This window comes from Malania oleifera, chromosome 5 (assembly GCF_029873635.1).
Source record: "Malania oleifera isolate guangnan ecotype guangnan chromosome 5, ASM2987363v1, whole genome shotgun sequence".
In the NCBI taxonomy this organism is placed as follows: Eukaryota; Viridiplantae; Streptophyta; class Magnoliopsida; order Santalales; family Ximeniaceae; genus Malania; species Malania oleifera.
The window spans coordinates 90116749-90140587 of NC_080421.1; the positions used below are offsets into that span (position 1 = coordinate 90116749).

A 23839-nucleotide genomic window follows, 5' to 3' on the forward strand; every position below is an offset into this window, starting at 1 on the left:
ATAGTTGATCCACGAATTTCATAGAGTCCTCAAAACTGTTTTCTGCACAGCATCCCTCACAAAATGACAATCAACCTCAATGTAATTTGTCCTCTTATGAAACACTTGCTAGCAATATAATGGATGGCTTTGTTACCAAGAATCCATCTCTGACATAAAGATTTCAACCACACAAGCTTACTAAGAGTATGAGCTAGAGCTCGGTTTTGAAGTACAAAACTGGATCTTTCTGCAAATAATTTGCCTTTTGCTATGCTTGCCATTCACAAAAGTACAATATTAAGTAGTAGACCTTCGATCTTCATAGAATCCCTCATGATCTCACAATTTCTATTACATTCACCAACCATATAGAGAGCGCTCTTGAGATACTGTAGATTCCTACAAACAGCACAAGCTGTGGTTGCTTGAGATTTTTTTTATTTAAACCCACTCCCCTGGCCCTTCCCCCACACAACAAGTGATATGTTACATTGAGTGACAATAAAGTATTTCAACCTGCCACCCAATTGCCTATATCAATATTTGTCTTCTAAGTCATGTCAACATCTCTAGAAAACTTCATGTTGGGATGCATATGATATGCTAAGTCTAGTGCCAATCAAGTAGAACAACTTGCCAACCAACTGCTTACATCGATGTTTGTCTTTTAATCCTGTCAACATCAGATTACTTGACATTGGGTTACATGGAAGTTAGCTCCCAAAATATTAGTCTCACTCAGCAAGTACAAGGTATATTTTTTCCAAGATAGGCTCATCGCTTTCTTACACCGTACAATCTCAATGCAAAGAAAGTAACATAAAGTACCTGAATCCTTAATTTGAAGATTTTCATGCTTGACATCTGAACTCTAGCTCCATTCAATACTAGTAATGATGATATCCTCAACATAAACTACTTGGATCACCACACGTCTCTCCTTTTTCCAAACAAAGACCGATGAATAAACCCAAATGCAAAGACCATCATACTAAACTTTTTTAACTAGGCTCTGGGAGTCTACTTAAGACCATAAATGGCCTTATGCAACCTACATACCTTACCGCTCTTCACTTGAGCAACGTGCCCAAGGAGTTACTTCATGCACAACTCTTCCCCATAGATTCTCATACAAGAGGGAATTTATTACATCCACTTTGTATAAGGGACAATCAAGATTAATTGCCAGCAAGATCAACTAACAAAAAGAATTTAATTGAGCAATGGAAAGGAAGATCTCTGAATACCATACGTTTAGGTTTACCCCTTGGCAATTCATTGAGCCATAAGTTGTTTGCGTTGTCTGAAAGATATCTGTAAGTGTAAGCCCAACTACACCTAATCAATTCCTTACGAGGAAGAAGCATGGTTTTAAATTTCCAAATAATTGTCCAAATTTTAGTCAAATTTCCACTTTCCACCACCCTCGAAATATAAATGATAATGAATTTCTATCTACAAAAATTTCCATTGAAATTTCCACAAATCATCTAAAATTTATTGGAATCTTGAAATTTTAATGAAACTTGTCAAAATTTTAGCTATAAAATAAAATTTCCTTGTGATCCAAAACCCAAATTGAAATTTCTCTATTAATTATTCTTTTCTAAAGATTAAACTTAGATATAAGCTACAATATTTTATTTGATCACTTACGTAAAAATTAATTGTATTATATTATAAACAATACTTGACTAATTTATGAATTTTTTTATTCTAATTGAAAATATTTAACATGATTATTATACTATAGTTATTATACCTTATACACCACATATGCTTCATTGAACTATTTTATAGATAATATTTTACTTCTAAGTCATTATTATGTAGAATAAGCTTTTTGGTTTATTGAAAGAAAGTTGGGTTTTCCTGGACACAATGAAGAATTTGTTGGTTATCTCTTTTTTGGGTTTTGGTGGAAGCAAGGATGCGTAGTGTTAATGGTTAGTTCATTTAGAATTATTAGTGTGTTATTGTTATGTTAATAAGTGAGAGTTGCTCATGTGTAACACCTAGGGATTGGTTGTTGTTTGTCACTGTTTATTGGGGCTTGAAACAATAACATTTTTTGGGTTTTTGATTCATTCATCGCGTGCTAGTGGTTTGCATCAATTGTCATAGGTTGTACGTGTTGGGATGGAGTTAGTGAATTCCAAAAACAAGTTTAGTGTGTATTTTTTATCTACTGCTCTATTGGTGGTATGTTTGTTGGGATGGAATGCCCAAATCCCAAAAGTGTGTTTCCCTCGTCAATCACTTTTTCGAGTGAACAATGTACTATATTGTCTCAAAAGAGGATTATTTCAAGCTTTCATGCAACACCAAGCATCCCAACAAGCATCTCATCACATACCATCTTTTTCTCAAGAAGGTAATCCTACCATTTATAGGTCATTTGGTACCTCTCCCACCAGCTGAGTTATCAACTCTGCTGCTACTAACCATATGAGAGTCACCATTCTTTTTCGCTCTCTATAACTCTAAAAATCTTCCTTAATTTACCCTTGCTAATAGGTACAGTTTAGGGTATAAGAATAATAAAGCCTAACTTCCCTCCTTGCCTGCCTTAAGGGCATGGTTTGGCGGATTCAATGTTGTAGTACTTAAGTTTGGCTTTCGACGGTGTGCAATAAGATCATTTTGTACTCTATTGTCATACTCCATCTAGTAAGATTATGCTTATTGCACATGTGGATGATATTGTGATTACTGGTGATGATGATCAAGGTATATAGGGCCAAAAGCATTTCTTGCAAACTAAGTTTTAGACCAAGGATTTGAGACCATTGAAGTAGTTCTTGGGCATAGAAGTATGAAGATCTCATATGGGAACCCTTTTTCTCACAAAGGAAGTATGTTCTTGATCTTTTAGATGAGACTAGGATGTTGGGATCCAAACCTGTAGATACACCTTTGGATCCTAACAAGCTAGTTCTAGACATAAGTGATTTGTTGCTCGACCCAAGATGATACTTCAGACTTGTTGAAAAGTTGTGTTATCGCAGTTATTTGACCAATATATCTTTCATAACAAGCGGTGTGAGTCAATTTCCTGAATCTCCGAGAACAAGCTAGTAAGATAAAGTAATTCGAATCTTGAAATATTTTGAAGGTGCAGCAGGGAGAGGTATCTTATATTAGGATCATGTTCACACTTATATTCAGGACTCATATTCAGGGATATAGTAATGTTGATTGAGCAGGTCACCTTCTGACAAATGATCAACAACTGAGTATTGTATCTATGTTGGTGGTAATTTAGTTTCTTGGAGGAGTAAGAAACAAACTATGGTCACTAGATCAAGTGTTGAGTCTGAGTATAGAGCCATGGCTCACACTAAATGTAAACTTTTTTGGTTGAAAAACATGTTGGAAGAACTCGGTTTTCAACATTCTCAATCTATGGAGTTGACTGTGACAATCAAGTTACCATTCATATTGCCTAGGTTTTCAACATTCTCAATCTATGGAGTTGACTGCTATAATCAAGCTACCATTCATATTGCTTCTAACCCAGTCTTCCATGAATAGACATAACACATTGAAGTTGATTGTCACTTTGTTTGGGAGAAACTTGTGCAAAATCTCATTACCACCACTCAAGTGAAGTTTGATTTGCAACTTGTTGATTTATTTACTAAAACCTTGGTGGGGTGCTTGTGTTAAATTCATTTATAACAAGCTAGGAGCATATGATATATATGCTCCAGCTTGATGGGGAGTGTTAATGGTTATTTTAGTCACTTAGTATTATTAGTATGTTAGTGTTATGTTAAGTGAAAGTTTGGAAGGTTATCATGGTCATTGGTATCTACTTGACATATTGATGCAATTAGCAATCTTTATTTAATTTTCTACTTACATCAAGTGTTGCTATTTATGGGTGCTAAAGGTATTTCTGTAATGTCTGAAATTTGGGGTTCATTTTGGTCAAATTAGATTTGGGTTTTTTTTATAACATGCAAGGTTTAATTTTGTCATTATAGTTATTTTGATGGGGTTTAGAAGATAAGTGGTTTTTCGACGGGGTTATGTGCAAAATAGGAGTTCGCTTCTCTTGGAAGCTTCAGCATTAGTATACATAGGAGTCTTCGGCCACTCTTCCAAGATGTTTTTGGCATTTTATCTTTTGAGTAAATTTTTATCCATAGCTCAGCCCCAGGCCAGCTAGGGTTGTGATTATTTGGAGGCTAGGGTTTTTAGGATTTGACCCGTGGCTCCTACCAATTCCTCAATCACAGTTAAAGGCATGAGAAGCTAGCAAAGAGCCACTATTACTATTTGAAACAGTGATAAACAGCTACTAGTCTAGGGATTAAGTTGCTGCTGTGACTAGAATTTTTCTTATTTGCTGAATTGAAATTCACAGCAGTCATCTCTTCATTATTTCACGGAGTTAAGTAGTTTATTGAATCAAGAAAGGTGGATAGAAAAACACTATCTTGAGATCTCAGTCTTCATTTCCAAAATTTTCTTATATCCCTATATCTATTTGCATCAAATTGGTACCAGAGCAAAATCATTGTGGGTACATGGCTGCAAGGGGTGGATGAGGAAATAAAGGCCATAGAGGTAGATACATGATTGTTGAGTTGTTTGGGGAGCTGCAGGAACAAGTTAGACAACTCAGCTTGTTACACAATCTATGAGTAATCGAGGCAGTGGAATAATGGTGATAATGAATAAGATTTTGGTATAGAAAATAAATGAAATTAATGAACACTATGACGCTGAAATCGAAAGCTCTAGTGATGATAGGATTTCAGAATATGGAAGGCCTGCGCGACAATATCAAAGGCCTTCAAGATGTGAAGATCACATGGTGTGTGCTTGGCAAAAAATTCAAAGAGTGGTGTACAACAGTACAAGTGAATATTTCAGAATTTGATGGTGATGTGGAAGCAAAGAATTCTGGAACTGGGTTGATAGAATTGAGATTTATTTTGAATCGAAAGATGTGCCAGAAGAGAGGAAAGGGAAGCTTGTGGGAACAAATCTCAGGGGACATGCTTCTACTTAGTGGAAACATTATCAAAATGATCGTGAGAATAGGGGAGGAAAGAAAATCAGATGGGATTAGATGAAAGAGAAGCTGGAGGCTCAATTCCTACACCAGGATAATGAGCAAAACCTTGTACCAAAGGGTTCAAAACTTGAGGTAGCATGGAAAGTCAGTCAAAGAGTACACCTAGGAGTTTTCACAGGCTTTCATTGAGGTGCAATCTTGCGGAAACTGATGCTCAAAGGGTTGGTCGCTATATGAATGGTTTAAAAATGACCAAACCATACAAGACCAAGTCAACATCCTTATAAGGTTAGTGATGCCTGTTAGCTTGCACTAAAAGTTGAGTCACAACTTACCCACAAGATGCCTAAGAAGCTCGGGACATAATGCAGCAAGGGTGTATCAACTAGTAAGGAGGGTGGCAGCACTAGAAGTGGTCAGACAGCAGTTCCTACATGTGATAACCAACCAACCAGTAACAATAGTGGGAAGTGAGCCCAAGTAAACCAGGGGAAAATAGTGGTAACATGCTACAAATGCATCAAGCTTGGGCACAAATCCAATGAGCGTCCAAAAAGGGCTGAAGCCAGAGTTAATCTTGCTGAGGATCCAAAGGCTGATGGTGAAGAGATTTTTTCAATTCTTGAGGTCCAAAAACTGGAATCTGAAAAGGATGTGGCCCAAGAAGAGATTGACAGTGATGTCAATCATTCGAAGGTCATTACTTTCCCCTCCAACCAGCAGCGACAATTAGCTACATAATAATATGTTTCGAACTAAAGGTACAGCTGGTGGAAAGCTTTGCAACTTGGTGATCAATAGTGGGAGCAGTGAGAATATGGTTTCTCATGAGATGGCAGACAAGCTGGGATTTAAAACTGAAAGACATCCACAACCGCACTGGATTCTGTGGTTCAACAATGGAAATGAGGTAATTGTCTCATCAGGATACTTCATTTATTTCACAATAGGTTTCTTTAAAGAATATGTTTATTATGATGTGGTTCCCATGGATGCATTTCATATTCTTCTTTGGCGGCCTTGGCAATATGATGGAGGCAGAGTCCATGATGATAAGTGATTCATTTTTTGTGAAAGATGATGAGAAAAAGAGGAAGCTTGTGCTGAAACTAATGAAGGATGATTGGTTGCAGAAGACTTGTTTTAGAAAAACATGCACCACAGGAAGAAAGCCCTGTTAGTAATTGACAATGACAGCTGCAATCTGTTGGCTAAAGTAGTGCTGGAAAAAATGAGGCTTGAAGGGGGGGAACACCCACAACTGTATCGTATTCTTTGGTCTAATATAAAGGGAAGGAATCATTTGTGATGGCAAGATGCCCGATCAGGTTTTCAATTGGAATCTCTTATAAAAATCCATTTGGTGTGCGTAGTGCCGATGAAAACGTGCCATATTGTACTTGGTCGTCCTTGGCAAAGAGACCAAAGTGTTGTTCATGATCAGCATGCCAATACCTACTCTTTCTATGTCAAAAATGGTGACAAGAAGAAGGCACAAATTTTAAAGCCCATGAAAAATGTTGACACCATAAAGAAGAAGGAAGAAACGCTGGGCCTTAGATTTTTTTTTTTTTTTTCAAAATGACGGCGTCCGAGGCTCTTTGGACACTCGACTAATCCACTAGGATAATGGGCCCGCCCCTATACCCTTCTCCACTTAAATACCTAGGTATTATCTCAAATGGAAAGCCGTAACGCCCAAGACACAAACCATGGTCATTTAACCAAGAGAACCTTAAGTTTACCACTTGAGCCACCCTCGGGAGGGCTTAGGGCATTAGTTTTGATCAAACAATCCAACATGTCACTCAAAATGAAGGGTTTGCTGGAATTTCCATTGAAAATCAAGTTATAGCATATGAAGCTCTTGGTACGTTTACTCACCCAAAAGATATGAGTGGTCCTACAATAAAAGAAAAAATTATGTCACTGATGTTGGCCCCATTCCATGAATGATTGCTGCAATAATAAGGCTATTGAAGATCAGCATATTCTACAAGTAATTGATAAAGTAGTTGCTTCTACCAAAGCCAAATCAAGAGTAATACGGCAACAAAAACATGTTTTGAAGTCCAAGAATGCTGGAAATGTGGAGGATGTTCAACTAGCTCAAGGGAAATCTTCACAAATGAACCAAAAAAAATATGTTGATCATCATTGCAAGTTTAGGAAGGATAAATTGAGGACTTGAGCTATGAACTGCAGTCACAGATATGAATTTCAAACTAGGAAAAGTTCAAACCAGGAAAATTTCAAAAATGGTTTCCTGAAAAGGAGAAGATGTGGCGAAAAAGGCCTCGAGGTGCAGGAAATTAAAAGAAAAAATGATAATCACTTTAGATTTCTAGTAATGTAGAAAGGAAATCCTGACCATCAAAAGTCCTAAATAAGCATATGGAAGCATATGCTGAATGATGCCAAGATGTGTGAACCAACTTTATAAGGAAGCTTCTAATCAATATAGGCAGTTCAAGGAGTATCAGGTTGGTGACTGGGAGATGGTTTTCCATCAGAAAAAGAGATTTCCATGCTTACGACAAGTTGAAAGGTTGAAAGATTGGTGTGCAGATTTGGTGAAAATGCCATGAAGTTGAACTCCCTCATGATTTGGTTATATCACCAATCATTAATGTAGCTGATTTGTATCCATTCAATGGTGATAAACAAAGTGTTGAGTGCAAGAACTCTGCTGAAGTCACTTCTAGCAAAACAGAAAAAATTGAGGCTGCCATACATGTGCGAGAGGTGAAGACTAGGGCTGGAATTAATTTCAGATTCTTGGTAAAATGGGCTGGCAGACCTGATTATGAGAATACATGGATCAGCAAGGAGGAATTCATGAAGATTGACCTTGACGTGTGCCGGGCATCCAAGATGACAACTCGCGCAGAGTTGAGTCCTTTCTAAGGGGGGGGAATGATGCAATCAGTGGTCTTTATTTAATTTTCTGCTCATACCAAGTGTTGCTATTTATGGGTGTTCGGGATATTTCTATAATTTTTTAAATTTTTGGGTTCATTTTGGTTAAATTAGGTTTGGGGTTTTTTGGTAACGTTCAGGGTGTAATTTTGTGATTGTAGTTATTTTTTGTGTGGCTTTGGAAGATAAGTGGTTTTTAGAGGAGGTCATGTGCAAAATAAGAGTTTGCTTCTCTTGAAAGCTTCAAGCCACGTATAAATAGGAGTCTCCAGCCACTTTTCCTGGAGGTTTTTGGCATTTTATCTTTGAGAAGATTTTTCTCCAGATCTCAGCTCCAGACCAGCTTAGGTTGTGAAGATTTAAAGGCCAGTGTTTTGAGGATTCGACCAGCAGTGCCTACCAATCCCTCCATCACAGCTGAAGGAGCATAAAGGCTAGCAGAAAGCCACTATTATCGTTCTGAAACAGTGCCAAAACAGGTATTGGTTTGGGATTAAGTTGCTGTTGGGCCTAGAAATTGTCTTATTTTCTGAGCTGAGATTCACAGCAATCATCTCTTTATTATTTGACGGATTTAGTAGTTATTTGTATCAATAAAGGTTGCTAAAAAAGTACTATCCAGAAATCTCAGTTTCATTTCTAAAACTTTCTTACATCCCTACACCTATTTGCATCACATATAATATAAATAGAGGGAGAAACCTATCATTGTGATTAGGTCTTCCATTTTACCCAATTATTCAACAGTCAACACTTAGCATTACGGAGATGTGCATTTTTGCAATGCTATGGGGTTTATGGTTGGAACTTGGAACATAGTGCACATATATTTGCTAGGATGAAGTTGAATATTCCTTTGTCATGGGATAAGATTCATTGCTTAGCAACGCATCAGTGTGTCGATGCTGGTTGCTTAGAAGGAGTGAGATTCTCTAACATCTTGCAAGATTGGCTATGTTTGTTTGATTGATGCTCTTTGTTTTTTTCTTTTTTCCTACTTTTTTGGTTTTATTGTTTTGGTTAAGAGAATTTTTTATTCTCCTTTTTGTAAATTCTTCCCTCTCCAATGATATCACCTTCTTTTCTTATCAAAAATAAATAAATATATTCTAAACACAACAAAAAAGCAAGCCTTAAGTTCCGCTGGGTGGAGTTGGCTACGTGAATTCTTTTGCGCCAATTTACATGATCATGGGAAATTTCCTCCAACAAATTCAGGGCTTTTAATCCTTACCCACTATCTCATTCCAAGTTATTTTAGGCCTACCTCTATGCCTTTCTAAAGCCCCTCACAATGAGTAGCTCACTCCTCACTAGCATCCTATTTAGCCTACATTGCAGAGGCATCTAATCTATTCCTCCCTTATCTTATCTTCTCAGAAGCTATGCCTAACTTACCATGAATATGATCAGTCCTCAATTTATCTTTTAACGTTATACCACTCATGCACCTTAGCATTCTCATCTGGATAATTTTTACTTTTTGGATATGTTGTTTCTTAGTTGCCCAACGTTCTAATCTATAAAGCATAGCTAGTCTTATAGCCATTCTATAGAACTTCCCTTTTAATTTTAAAGGCATTCTACGATTACACAGCACACCCAAAGCACAGCTCCATTTTAGCCAACCTTCTTTAACTCTATGCATTACATCTTCTTCAGTTTCTCCTTCAGCTTACATAATAGATCCAACCATCCAAGGTATTGAAATCTACTAGTGCAATTAATTTCTTGACCATCAAGTTTAATCTTTTCCTCAATATTCCTCCTACAGTGATTGAAATTACAATTTCATATATTCTATCCTATTTCTACTTATCCTAAAAACTCTAGATTCTAAAGCTTCTCTCCATAATTCTAACTTTACTCTGCCACTAATTTCATCGATCAAAACAATATCATCTGCAAACAACATACACTAGGGACAATCATTTTAAATACTCCTAGTAAGTCTATCCATTATTAGAGCAAAAAGAGGTCTCAAAGTAGATCCTTCATATACACATATTGTGATGGGAAATTCCCTATCCTCTCCACGTATAATCCTAACACTAGTCATTACTCTATCATACATATTCTTAATGACATCAATGTACCTACTATATATGCCTTTTCTCTCTAAAATCCACCAAAGAACTTCCCTAAGTACCCTATCATATGCTTTCTCTAAGTCAATAAAGTCATATGCAAATGCAAGTCCTTCTTGTTTTCCTTAAACTTTTTCCATTTGATCTTAAAAGATATATAGCTTCTGTAGTAGATCTCCCAAGCATAAAACCAAATTGATTTTCTAAGACCCTTGTTTCTAACCTTAATCTTTTTTCAACTACCTTTTCCCATAGTTTCATTGCATGACTCATAAGTTTAATTCCACAATAGTTATCCCAATTTTGAATATCTCCTTTATTTTTGTACATAGGTATTTAAGTGCTTTTCCTACATTCATCTAGCATTTTCTTTGTTTTTATAATTGTGTCAAATAAATTATTTAACCATTTAACTCTAGTATCATCTAGGCATTTCCAAACTAAAATAGAGATGTTATCCGATCCTATAGCTTTTTCATTTTTCATCTTTTTTGATGCAAAATTAACTTCATTAACTCTAATTTGGAGAATAAATCTAATATTTTTAGCCTTTTCCTCATTTGTTAATTCTAAGTTCAAGTCTTCTACTTAGTTTTCATTGAACAGCTTACCAAAGTAACTTCGCCATCTTTCTTTTATGTCTTCTCCCTTAAGCAAGACAATATCATCCTCACTTTTTATACATTTTACATTACCTAAGCCCTTGCTCTTTCATTCTCTAGTTCTAGCAAGTTAAAATATGTCTCTTTCTCCTTTCATATCTCATATAAATATAAATTATTATATGATATACGTTTAGCTTCACTAATGGCCTTTTTTTGCATTTTTTATCGCCTCTTCAAACTTTTCAAAGTTTTCCATGCTTCTAGACATTTTAATTCCACCACCAACTTTATTTACTATCCGATTATCTTCCCTTTGATTCACCTAAAATCTCTTGCTATCTTTTTAATAGAGCTAGCTATCTTACTCCAAAGAGTGTTCGCGTCTACACCAACATACATAGCCCAATCACCATCTTTGATTTGTCTTTAAATTTTATTATATTTTGATTATTTTCTCCTTTTAGGGTCCACCACCTAATTCTCTTGCATTAATTTATGTTGCCTTTTGTCTTCCATTTTTTAATACATAAATTTAACGCTAAAACTCTATGTTGCGTAGTTAAGCCTTCACTAGGGATAATTTATAATCCTTACATGATAAACAATCTATGCTCCTAGTTACGAAAAAATTTGTTGGACATATTTTTACCACTCTTGAAAGTTATTAAGTGATATGAACCCACAAGCTCCAATTGCACAAGATGATCTACACATGCCAAGCGGACCCATCACAAGAGCTGGAGCCAAGAAGGTCAAGGAGGCTATGCAAGGACTAATCAAGAAGTTGCTTGAGCAAGAGTCAATGAGGGCCATGGACACTAAAAGAAAAGGACTTTCTTGAAGAGCCTAAGATGGTAAATTGTCTAAAGACGTGTGAAGCTGGAACCTTAAGCCAATAAGGGCTGTTTGGGGAATTTTTATGGACTAAATAGTGGGCCAATTGTGTCAATTAAGCATGACATGTGACTTGCACATGTTTCATTAAATGACATGCTTAAGGTTATGTGGGGCTATTTTATTGGCTAGATTGATGTCATAGCCTATTTTTATTGGTCGAACTGATGTCATGGATTTCTTTTATTTTCTATAAGTAGTCAACTCACTGTTGTATTAGAAGGATATTTTTTTGACTGAATACAATTCCAAGTGAGGTTTATTTCTCTTCAAGTTCTTCATTGAACTTTCACCAAACTTATCAAAGGTGCTACCTTTGTAGCGTTCATCCATTAATTTGATATTCTTGGTTTGTGCTTCACGTTAAGTAATAGGGCAAGGATCCACTACCATGTCGAATCTTATTTTGGGTTTGGGGTTTTGATAAATTTGATTTGGGGTCTCCGGACGTTCATTCTTGGGGTTCTGCATCATTAAGTGTTTTCTCTCTTCCTAAAGCAAGTATTCATTGTAATAAGATCATATGACATGGCAAAGTCTAAGATCGTATCAACAAGCTAATTTTTATCGCCATATACATGTCTGTTGTGTATCCTCATAAATTTTATTATCCTTTCCAATGTGTTCATTCAAATAAGCTAAAAAAAAAAAAAATGCATCCTCGAGCCATAAGTCCCCAATACCCCTTGTATAATACTATCCTTTTTTTCTTAATTATTCTAAATGGCCAACCAAGGGAGTGGTTTTAGGCCTGAAAGGGTTTGAGGCATAGGGATCCTCTCTCCCCGTTTCTTTGTACCTTAGTTGTGGATGTGCCGAGTAGGATGACAAACCATGCCTAGGGCCTTAATGTCATTTAGGGTCTCAAGGTAGGTACGGAGGAGGTCATAGTGTCCCATCTTCAATTTGCTGATGATACCCTTCTTCTCCTTGAGGATAGTACTTTGGGCTTTCGCAAGACCCTTTACTCTTGTAAAAATCTTCGAATATTGGCCTCAAAATTAACAAGCCTAAGAGTGGGATAGCAGGAATCAATTAGGTTTGACAAAGCTGAATAAAGTTGAATGGCTTGGATGACCTAGTAAGTTGCACAATCTTGGAGTGGCCTTCAACTTTTTTGGGTCTTCCACTTGGTGGTCATCCTAACTACACCTTGTTTTGGGACCCTATGGTGGAGAGAGTGGGAAATAAATTAGGGGAGTGGAAGAAGTCCTACTTATCATTAGGAGGCTGCATTACTCTTATTGCTCTTTCTAATATACTTGTATATTTTCTTTCCATTTTCAAAGTTCTTGTTCAGGTGGTAGAGGCCTTGGAGAGGATTATAAGGAGTTTTTATGGTCAGGAGTTGGTGAGGGCAAGAGAGATCATCTAGTCAGTTGGGATGGGATTAGAAGACCTAATTCTAAAGGAGGTTTGGGTCTTAGGAACCTGGCACCTAAAAACATCTTACTAGTTTCAAAAATGGCTTTGGAAGTTTCCTCTGGAGGTTGACTCCCTTTGGCACATGGTAATTAGAAGTGATACGGCCTGCATCAAAATGGGCAATATACTAGAGGAAGCAGTTGCGCTTCTCATGTAAGTCCTTGAAATTTCGTTTTCTCAGATAGCCTATTTATTCTACCCATTCACTCGTTTCCAAGTTGGTAATAGAAATAGCATGCTTTTTTGGGAAGATACATGGGTAGGTGAGGATCTATTGGAGTCTTTAGTCCCTCGCCTTTTTAGATTGTCTAGGTTACATAATTCTCTAATTATTAATTTCTACACTTTGGAAGGGGGCTCTCTCTTTTGGGACTCTCATTTTTTCAATAATCTTAATGAGAGAGAGATTAATGATTTAACCATTTTATTAAGAGTGTTGGAATTATTTTTCTCCGATAGTGAGAGATGACTCAAGAATTGGGTAGGGGATTTCTTTGGTTCTACTTTCCACCGAGTTTTTTTTCCCTCAACTTACAAAATTCTCATGTCTTTGCAATTTCCCTTTGAATATCTTCATCTGGAAGGTTGAGGTTCCTTTCAAAGTAAGGGCTTTCATGCAGATTGATTGTTACCAGCTTAATACCAATGATCGAATGCAAACGAGGAGGCCTCACAAAGCTATGACTCAAATATTTGTTTAATGTGCTGCTATGATTCTAATGAAACTACCAACCAATTTTTCCTTCATTGCCAGATGGCTAAGGAGATTTGGTTTAGGTTGTTTCAATCTTTGGTGAGGATGTAGTCTTCCCACGGACAGTTGAAGCCTTTCTAAAAGTGCATTACAAAGGCTTTGGGAGAAGGAATGGTTCCTTAGGGATGTGCTATATTTACCATCCTTTGGATTTTAGGACGAAACCCAGGGATTTTTAATGGCAAAGCAACCCCACTTTGTATCATATGGGACAGAGTGGTTTTCCTTACGTCTTTTTAGACTCATTCTTTTGGCTCTTTTTGGGGATTACTTTTGTCAAACCTTCAGAGGAATTGGAGGGGAACATTGCTGCAATTCCTTTGTTTCATTGGTTTTTTAGGACGATATCTTACCCTCGATCCCTTGTAAATTCTTCTCTCTTTTGTTAAAAATTTATTTTTCTATTAAAAAAAATGTGATCCTTATCTTCCCAAAGTTGTCTCTTAAGGTTTTCCACTAAGCCTATTTGAGGAGCATAAGAACTAATGACATTTATTATCTCTTTACCTAAGACTATCTTGATTTTTATAATTCTACCTAGAACTCTTTTGACATCAGCAACACTATCTTTTAGGTCTTTGTCTACAATGATTCCTATCCCATTCTTATGTTTTTCTTTTCCAAAGTAACAAAGTTTGAATCCTGATTTTTCAATTTCTCTAGCTTTCTCCCCTACCTATTTAGTTTCTTGAAGGCAGATTACATTGATTTTTCTTCTAATCGTTGTGTCCACTATCACCATGCTTTTACCCATAAGCGTCCTTATATTCCAAGTTATTAATCTAATCCAAGTTCCAAAAAGAATTTCATACTAATTTCCATCATTTTTAAAAAATTAAAGTCGAGATTAACATTGAAATCAAATTTTCAAACAAAATTTGTACATTATTGTAGCCTCAAAATTTATGACCTTAAGAGGAAGATCCACACGTCCCATATCCCTCAAGTGGTCAAGGCATCCACCGCTACAAAAAATTGCATATTCCTACCCAGAGTCAACAAGTGCTTCACATGTGATGTGAGGAAGGGAAACAATAAAGGAGATAAACAAGGCAAAAGGGCACATAAAAGTAGGAAGGTGAAGAATTGAAACATCATGAGCAATTAGAGAAGCAACTTAGGAATGCCACGTACAAGTTTGGGCACCTCTTTGATGAGAAATTGGCAAATCAAAGTCATGTTAGGATGGATCTTCAGAGCCAAAAGTTGAGACTGGAAGGCAAAAGAGGAAGCTGCATGTTAGTACCAATGTGCTGCCTACTTTTCGTCATTCATAAACCTCAATCATTTCTTTAGGTTAATAACCGATTGATTCAAAAGAGAAGTGGAAGCTTTCTATGGAGAAATAAGGATAGGGGAATGGGAGGTCCAATATATGAGCATGGATGAGAAATCATTGGACTCAAAATATATTCATGTAAGGAGGATTTTGTCCTAACATAGTTCCTATGAGTGTGGGCATTGTAACATTTATATCCTTTCTTTGTTAGTACTCAATGAAGCCGCCTTTAAAAGCACAAGGAGAGAACTTGTCCTGACTAGTATGTGGAATATGAACAAAACATGTACAAGAAACAAGGCACAACAGGGAACGAGATGTTTCTAGGAACACAATGGTGAAGGGAATTTGCCCCTCTAGAACGCTAAAAGCATCATAACGCTAAAAAAAACTTGTTAAGTAGAGCTATAAGGAGAGCATCAGTTCAAAAAATTCTTAGCAACATGCACACAAAAGAGTAGAGACCATGCCATATTAAGTAAATGCCTATTTTTATGTTCAACTACTCTATTTTAATAAGGGGTATGTACACACAATGTTTGAAAAAATAATCCCTTTGACAAAGAAAAAAGACTAAAGTTCATGTTGAACAAATTCAAGTGAATTAAAAGATTGCAAATTTTGAATGCTAAATCCAATACTAAACTTTTATTCCTAGTAGAATTGAGTGAATACACTACGAAATTTAGACATGTCTATAACAAATAGATCCAGGACATATGCGAAAAATCATCCATAAAGGATACAAATTATTGATCATCAATCAAATTCTTGATTTACATAGACCCCAAATATTTGCATGAAAAAAGAGAAAACAATAATTTAACTACAAGACCTAACTCAAGATGGAAAACAAGCAATGTTTTTAAAACTAGACCAGAGAGTGAATCGGAATGCTGGCTGGTTTCCAGTTTTATGGTCAGACCGGTTGGATCACCCGTCAGACCGGTTTTGCATTTTTTTAAAATAAATATTAAAAAGTTATGGTTACATATAATTTTTTTTTTATATTACAACCAGATAACTATTTGGTTCATTGGTGGCATGGCATTGTACCACAGCAGGAGCAAGTTCAGGTTCAATTCCTGCTTCCAGCTCAAACATTTGTATTTCCCCTACTTTTCCCATTTTACACAACAGGACATTTTGGTAAATTCCATATATATATATATATTATTGAGTCTATCTCCTGCTAATCCATAGTCCATCAGCGCACGCAAAACCAGTAAACCACTATCTCACTGTCATCCCCAAACAACTTTTGCAGCCCCATGCTAAAAAGTAAAAATTAAAAAATTGAAGAACGTGGGAACTAGTTGGGAACTTGGGCCTGTGCAGTGCTCAAGAAGAAGAAGAAACAGGCAGCGCCATTCTGGTCTCCTGAAGGCGACAACCGACACTAGGCTGGTGGTGATGCTCATGACCATTTACAGCAGCTCTCTTATCTCCTCTCAAGTTTCAACAATGGTGTAAAAGACATGAAGGTCCTCAGCACTACAATACAAATTGCAAAACAGCACATGCAAATTGGTGAAGGAGACGTTGACCTTGGTCCGGGCCAGGTCACACTGGGTTGGCCAGGCTGCCGATTCTCTCCAAATCAATAGTCTCATGTTCAGTCATAAACTGGACTGGAAAGGCACCTGGTTCCCAGTCCAACTAGTTGAACTGGCCGGTCCAGTCCGGTTTTCAGAAACTTGAAAACAAGTCCTAATGTGCTTTCCTAGTTGACACACAAAACACTCTAAAGGAGAAACAGACTTGAAGATGGGAAAAAGTTGTGGCTATTTTCAAAGGGGGATGGATGACCCAAGCGAATGTGGTCTAGAGAAACAACATAAGTAGAAATTGAAGACGATCTACCATCACCATCATCAAAGTAGTACAGGCCATCTTTCCCAAGCCCTCTATCAATCCTCTCCTTCGTTTGGAGATTCTAAACAACACAACGAGATGATAAGAACGTTGCCAGGCAATTGTGAGATTCATTTAGTTGACTAACTAACAGATTCAACAGAAATTTAGGCACATATAATACAAACAAAAGAGGAATACAAGGAAATGAAAAAATAGTGCCACAACCAAAAACTAGTGTAAATTAATCAGAAAGAATAACCCTGGTGTAAAGTAGCAGGTTACAAGGACCGAAATGAATTAGGACTACCTGTCATATGGGCAGAGGCACAACAATCAACAACCAAGGTGAAGAGGATGAAGAGGTAAGAAGCCTGGGCATACCTAAATGGGCCACTCTCTACAATAGCACTAGATGTGGAAGGCTAAGTTTGGAGTTGTTGAGTTGCGAACAAGATTGTTGTACTCCTCTCAAGACACAGTAGGTGATGTGCTCAACTCCCCAAAGTAGTTCAAATCACTCAAAGTGGCAACTGTAAAATCACCGTCAGTAAAACATTTATTGGCCCAAGTTAGCCAAGTAATTAGGTTTTCATTGTCACAATGACTGCAAAATGCGAGAATTGCCATAACAAACTCCCAGTCCTACTGCAATCCAAATCTTGTTCTCGTCCTCCACACTTCCTTTACAATGGTTACAGGCAGTGCCAACGATGACTAAACTATCATGGGAAGAAGTTGAGACGAGGACAGAGAGCGTCTTTGGAGATCTATTGGATTCTAGAATGTGCTTCATTCATGGATGATATATGTTTACTGATCAGGAATGGGTCGACGCCCAGGACTCAACCCAGACAAAAGCTTGGCAATCAAGAGCTCTATTTGTTAAGTTTTAATAATCTCCACATAGGAACTAATTAGTTGGTACATACTAAGTTCCTCCCACTTACCATTGAGAGTTCTATAATACTCACTGATGGACCAACCTTCTTGGTCATATTTGAAAAACTAATCGTGCAAATCAAACACAAGTTTATTTTTTTATCTTGTGAGAAGCTTTCACGAAGATCATCCTGCATGCCTTTGACTTTTCTATAAAGCATGCCACATTCCGATCAACTCATAGAACCATGTTATTCCACAATCATAAAAGCAAGATGTCATTCTCATTCACCCAATTTCATAACCTTGGAGTTCAGAGAGGGAGGAAAATGCAGCAAATACTTGGAGGATACTCCAACCAGTTTGATGGCTGTGGTTTGGACGTTAACAGTATCAGCACAAGCCATCAAACTAGATGGAAAATCATCCAAGTATTTTCTTCACTCTCCTCCATCACCAAACCAAACTCCAAGGACTATGAAGACTGGAGGAGAATGCAGAAAATAGTTGGGAGGATCCTCCAACCAATTCGAAGTCTGTGCTTTGCACAACAGTATCAGCACAAGCTTTCTCTGTAAAGGCCACCAGAACACCCACAATACACCACAATCAGCACACATCAGTACCAGGAATGAACAAGACAGCAAAAATGCAGAATCAGGCAGCACAAGCTACCACAAGAGAACTTCAAGGTCCAGAACTTCAAGAGGCAGCTACGGCCAAAGAACTTAAATTACAGTATCCCAGAAGGAATCACAGCCATAAATTGTCTTTTACTAATCCCGCCAAAGTTGTCTTTGATGCACTTAAAGAGCATCACAGACACTCAATAAACAACCTGGCAGCAGCTAGATGCAAATGCGAACATGGCCAGGAGATGTACACAGACATCATACCAGTACCATCACTCAACCAATCAGATAAAGCATCAGAACTGCAACACCAGTGCAAGAAACAGTATATGGCTATCTTTAGATGATCAAATTACCACAAGCTGCACAGAGCCCACAAGAGTTGCTCTTGGCTGAGCCTGAGAAGAGGAGATGAAACCCTAGACAAGTCAGAGAAGAGATCTCTAGTTAAAGAGTTGACAAGGGAAAGAGAAAGGAAGGAAGAGAAGGGCTGCAACTCAGTCGACTTGAAGAGTAGTTTAGCCCTCTGATACCATGCTGAAACTCTGAAATATATTGATGTTTCAATGAATACAGAATTTATAGTTAGAGAGGGAGAGAGGGAGTATAAAAGAAGAGATCAGAGGGAAAAGAACCAGTCAGTAGTCCCCAGGAGCTTACGTATAGGTCCCAGCCTACCCTCTTTATATATTAATAACAATAGGGCATGAAGAACAAAAATAGCCCCACTCACACCACTTATTACTAAAACATATTCTCGTAAAAAATTATTGAAAAAAATCATCTTTAAATACAAATATCAAAATTTGTTTTCCTAGAAACTCTTTTGAAGAAAACAACTTTTGCCCTCTTGGATGCTTGAGAAATGTGAAACCTCTCTTTCCCTCTCTAGTTTTCGCTGTCATTGTCTCTTTATCATGAAGGTCATCTTTGATCCTTATGGATAAAGATCCTACAGAAATTTGTACAGATTGAAGGCAAGGTCTTCAACCAGCGACTGGAGAGAGTAGGCATAGGGGTATTTGTTCAGCTGCAAGAGAAGTATCATCTCAAAGGATAAGAGTTTTGTTGTTGATGGCCAGGTGGATTTGCAAGTGCTTGTCCTCTGTTCTCACTCACCCAGAGATATTTGATCGGAGAAGGCAATTTGGAAGGGTACGGTGCTTGGTGGTTGTTCGATCCACTTCTATGCGTTGATTCCATGAAACTTTAGTTGAGGCTTAATGGAAAGCAGCATTCTATTTTCATTCCAAGGGGGCTCGTCTGGCAGGATTGGAGCTCATTCCCTGATACACTGAAATTAGATTGTGGATCTGAAGGAGGTAATCGAATCTGGCTTGCAGTTAAGCATGAACTGGATTTAGGGTTTACTCCATTTCATTCTTTGAAGAAGATGATGTCGTAGGATGGGCCAGAGACCAGTGATGGGCCATCACTTCTGAAGAGTATGAGGTTAAAGGATAGTAGGTATAAACAGGGTGTTGGGCTGATGAATAATGAGCTGAAGCTCAGCAGACATGTGGATAATGAATCATGCACCTGCTGGGATAGGGAAGGGTTCATTTTTAACTTTTTTATTGATTTGCATCAGCTGGTGAAGTGTTATGGCCCATTTTCTGAGTGGTACAGAACAAAAGCAGCTTTAATGTCTTGTTGGTTTGGGGCCCAGCATTGAGAAGGTTGAGCCCATGCACAGCCAGAGGAGAAATCATATAGCAGATTATCCAGTGAAAATAAGGTTTTTGATGGTGAGAAGAAGTCTGCACAGGTTGGGTCTACTAAGGTATATGTTCACCAGGTGGATGCAGTAAGCTGTTTGAAGAAAAAGTTCTATACATGGGAATTGATTTCATTATAATATTTGGTTGACTGCTTCTCTAACAGGGAGTAATGATGGTATTTCTTGTATTGGAAATCTGAAGGACAGAAGGATGGAATCAGATGAGAAGAAAAATGAGGAAGATCATCCAAAAGAGAAAAAGAAATGGGTTAATGAGTCACATAGTGGAGTTATTTTGCCTGCGATGTTCTCAGATAAATTTTGTAAAAAATATGGTTACATTTCAGATTCTTCTGATTTTCTTGGTGATATTTCTCATGCGCCAGCAAGTCCACTCGAAGGTTTAGAAGGTGTTTCTTTCTTTCAGGAAGATGGCATGGGAAAAAGCAGCAGGTGGGTGATCATCTTAGGAATGGAATTTTCCTTTTCCTGTCTCCATGTGCGGAGGTTAACAAGAAAGATATTGAAACTCAGCAATTGTTGGTTAAAACAGGTTTATGGTTGTCAGATCCTGAAGAAAGAGAGGTTCGTTTTGATGGTGATAAGAGCAAGGTGCAAAAAGGTCAACCTGAGCTTGTAAATTTGAAGTGTTCTATTAACTACAACGGAGAGGGATAAAGAAGGGCTTCTTTGTTTGCGTTTAGGTTTTTCTTCTCCTGTTCTTTTTTTTTTTTTTTTCTTATTTCTCTTTATTTTTCTATCACTCCTGGTCCTCCTTAATTTTTGTAATTCTATTCTCCACTTTTACTAAATTTATTTTACTATAGAAAAATAAAAAGGAAATAAAAGAAATACTTTAATGGAGACAAAGGCATTTGATGGAATCATAGGTCCATAACCATGGCTGATACTTAAAATCAGTGTTTTAAAATACTCAATCCAGGCTTGCCTCAAGGCAATGCATGCTTAAAACACCTTGAGGCTCAATCTAAAATACCAAATTCCAAAAAGGCTAACGCATTACATGCGCATTTTTACAAAGAGAAAAAAAAACGCCTTTTGCGCCTTTTTAGCTGAGGCTTGCGCATTTTGGGTGTGTGATTCTCAAGTTAGAATTGGTTACAAAATTTTAACTACATGTTTGTACAAAAGGAACGTCATAATAAGAGTTTATTTCTAAAACTCTTGAACCTCAACCATTCCAAAATAACTGGACTTGTATCTTACGTCATGAATATAGTTTGAACTTTGTAATGGTATAGCTATCTCTTGTCATGATTTATGTCTTGTATTCAAGTTAGCAATTTTTGAATGGCCAACAAGTATTTTGTGAAGTACATCTAGTTTTTCTATTTTATATTATATTTGTGATTTTCTTAATTTTTACTTTATTTTAAATATATATATAAGTTATTTGAGAAATTTTTATCTCAAAAAACAAAATCTCAAAAGGCTTACAGCTCGCCTTTTGAGGGTTAAAACGCCTCGCTTTACACCTTCGCCTTTTAAAAAATTGCTTAAAATTAAGAAAAAAGAGAGAAAAATAAAAATAAAAAGGAAATCCCCCCCACCCCCCCCAAAAAAAAAAAAGAGGGAGCTGATTTAGAGTTATTAACAAGAAGTAAATCCTTCTAAATCAGAAACCGGCTTAAACCAAAAATCCAACAATCAGAACATAATAACAGATCAATAAAGGCATAAACTTTAAAAGCTTCCCTTGTTTCAGACAGGTCATGAGGAAAATCCATTGCTTAAAGGACATGGGAGAAGCAGTAAAGAAATGGAATCAACTTCATAGAAATGGAATTCAATTCAGTCTCTATGGGGGCTATTAGCAACATCTAAGGATTTTGAGATGGATTGTCAGGACAAAAGAAAAAACAATAAGTAAAACAGGAACACAAACTTCAAGAATTACAAATCCAAGCATACCTTAAAGCTGGAGTTGAAACCAAGGCATTTATCATTGATGGAGTTAGAGGGGACCCCTTCATCAAAGAGGACCAACCAGGCACTTGGCCAGGAATGCTGTGAGGTATTTGATTGCTGCACCCATTCACATAGCCTGGCCAAATATATGCAGATGTGTCCAGTAGATTTCTTGCAATACAAGCCTCAACAATCATATGCCACAAGGTTCCAGCTGCAAGGGAATTAAAAAAGGCCAGATGTATCATAAGCTAAGCATGCAGTACCAACTACCAAGAAAAAATATAGGATACATCTTTATCTAAACCAAAAACTTGTATTAAAATGTCTGCAGGTACACAAAATATTAAATAAATAAATAAAAACCCCACAGCTAAGAAACTTGTTTTAAAAAAGAAAAGTAAAAATAAAATACCCTCGATGAAGTAAAGGAACAATAAAAAGCATACTGAAAAAAGAAAAGCTTAACAACAGATACAACAACTGCCGCACTTAGTTGAAGATAAAATCCCCATCAACACAATAAATTGGATCCTGCTATCACAAAAATAATAAGCATCATCCTAGAAGTATACTGTCAAACTCTAGGAAAGAAGTTCAGAAGTCAACATTCGGGATGACTTTTTGCACAAGAACGCAATGGACCTTGCAAACATCTTGTTAATCGGACTACTCAATTCTTTGCCCCACATGAAAAACTAAAAGGAATTAGCTCATATTGAAGGATGCAAAAGATACTTACAACAATCAACCGGCATGTCATTCATGCTCGCACACTCAAGGTATCCACTCCCGACTGTGCCACCTGAAAGAAACATAATTGCTTTGGCAGCAGCTTGGTTGGCTATAGATACAAGAGTTGGAGGTGGAGTTAACAAGCCTTTAAAATCACCCAATAACTGTAAGCTTGAAACCAAATCCTTGCGACGCTTTCCCAAAACCTGCTTCCTTTTCCTTTGATTAGTGGGGCTGCGATCAATTTCATCAATCAGTGTGCTTTCCTCTTCCTCAATCACATTGGCAATTGCAAGTGTTGTAATAGACAATAACATGCATAAGCAGGTATCAAGGCGAGGTGCAGGACCCTCAATGGGGTCCCTTTCCTAAAAAAAAACAAGAATAAAGGATTAAAAAAGTGAATAATATAAGAGTAAATTTCTCAGAAAAGAAATTTAGGAAGTTTCCCAGAGAACTGGAGAAAAGAGTTTTGTACAGACAGACTGCGATAGTTCCATCATCAGGAAATGTCAAAATTTTAGAACACCCACGCCCCACCCCCCACCTCCCAAAGCACACATTCAATTTTCTATATTCAAAGTTTAATTATATTACTTCCCCCCAGAAAGACTTGAAAATCCTTCATCCTTTGACACCTGCCACTCAGATATAATCATTTGCAACATCACACTACAGGTCTTCAATCCAGGTATTGACCAGAGTGGAGAGGAATACGGTCAATTCTTCAATTTAGTTTTAGCCAGTCAAAACCACAGATTTTGAAAAAAATATTGTATGCTGGTGACTTAGGCTAGTACCAAAATGAAGTCTAGTGTTTTTGTGTGTGTGATCTCTCAATCTACTCCTCTCCAAGGTAGAACTGAAACATGCCACTTTCACACTCTGGCTCTAACTCCAAAAAATGACTTGGATAAGAACTGAAATGAAGAGTAGAAGACCAGTCTAACTTCATCCAAAGTGTTACAATAACAACAATTGGAATAAAAGTATCAGATGTTTGTTGGAATCTGAAACCCTCACCAGACATCTATGCTGCCAGGAGATTAAGAAAAGATTTTAAAAATTTGTGTCGCAGTAAAGATCATATCACCTGAAGGATTTTCCATTAAA

At 37.1% G+C, this 23839-nt stretch overlaps 1 protein-coding gene across 1 annotated transcript in view; it reads right to left on the minus strand.

Moving 5' to 3' along the window:
• LOC131155795 (mediator of RNA polymerase II transcription subunit 33A-like) overlaps positions 1–23839 on the minus strand; it is a 64981-nt gene that overhangs the window by 8796 nt on the left and 32346 nt on the right. The window contains exons 6-7 of the mRNA XM_058109207.1: positions 22734–23094; positions 21995–22205 (exon numbers count right to left, since the gene is read on the minus strand). Coding sequence (XP_057965190.1) covers positions 21995–22205; positions 22734–23094 — 572 coding nt within the window. The remainder of the gene's footprint in view (positions 1–21994; positions 22206–22733; positions 23095–23839) is intronic.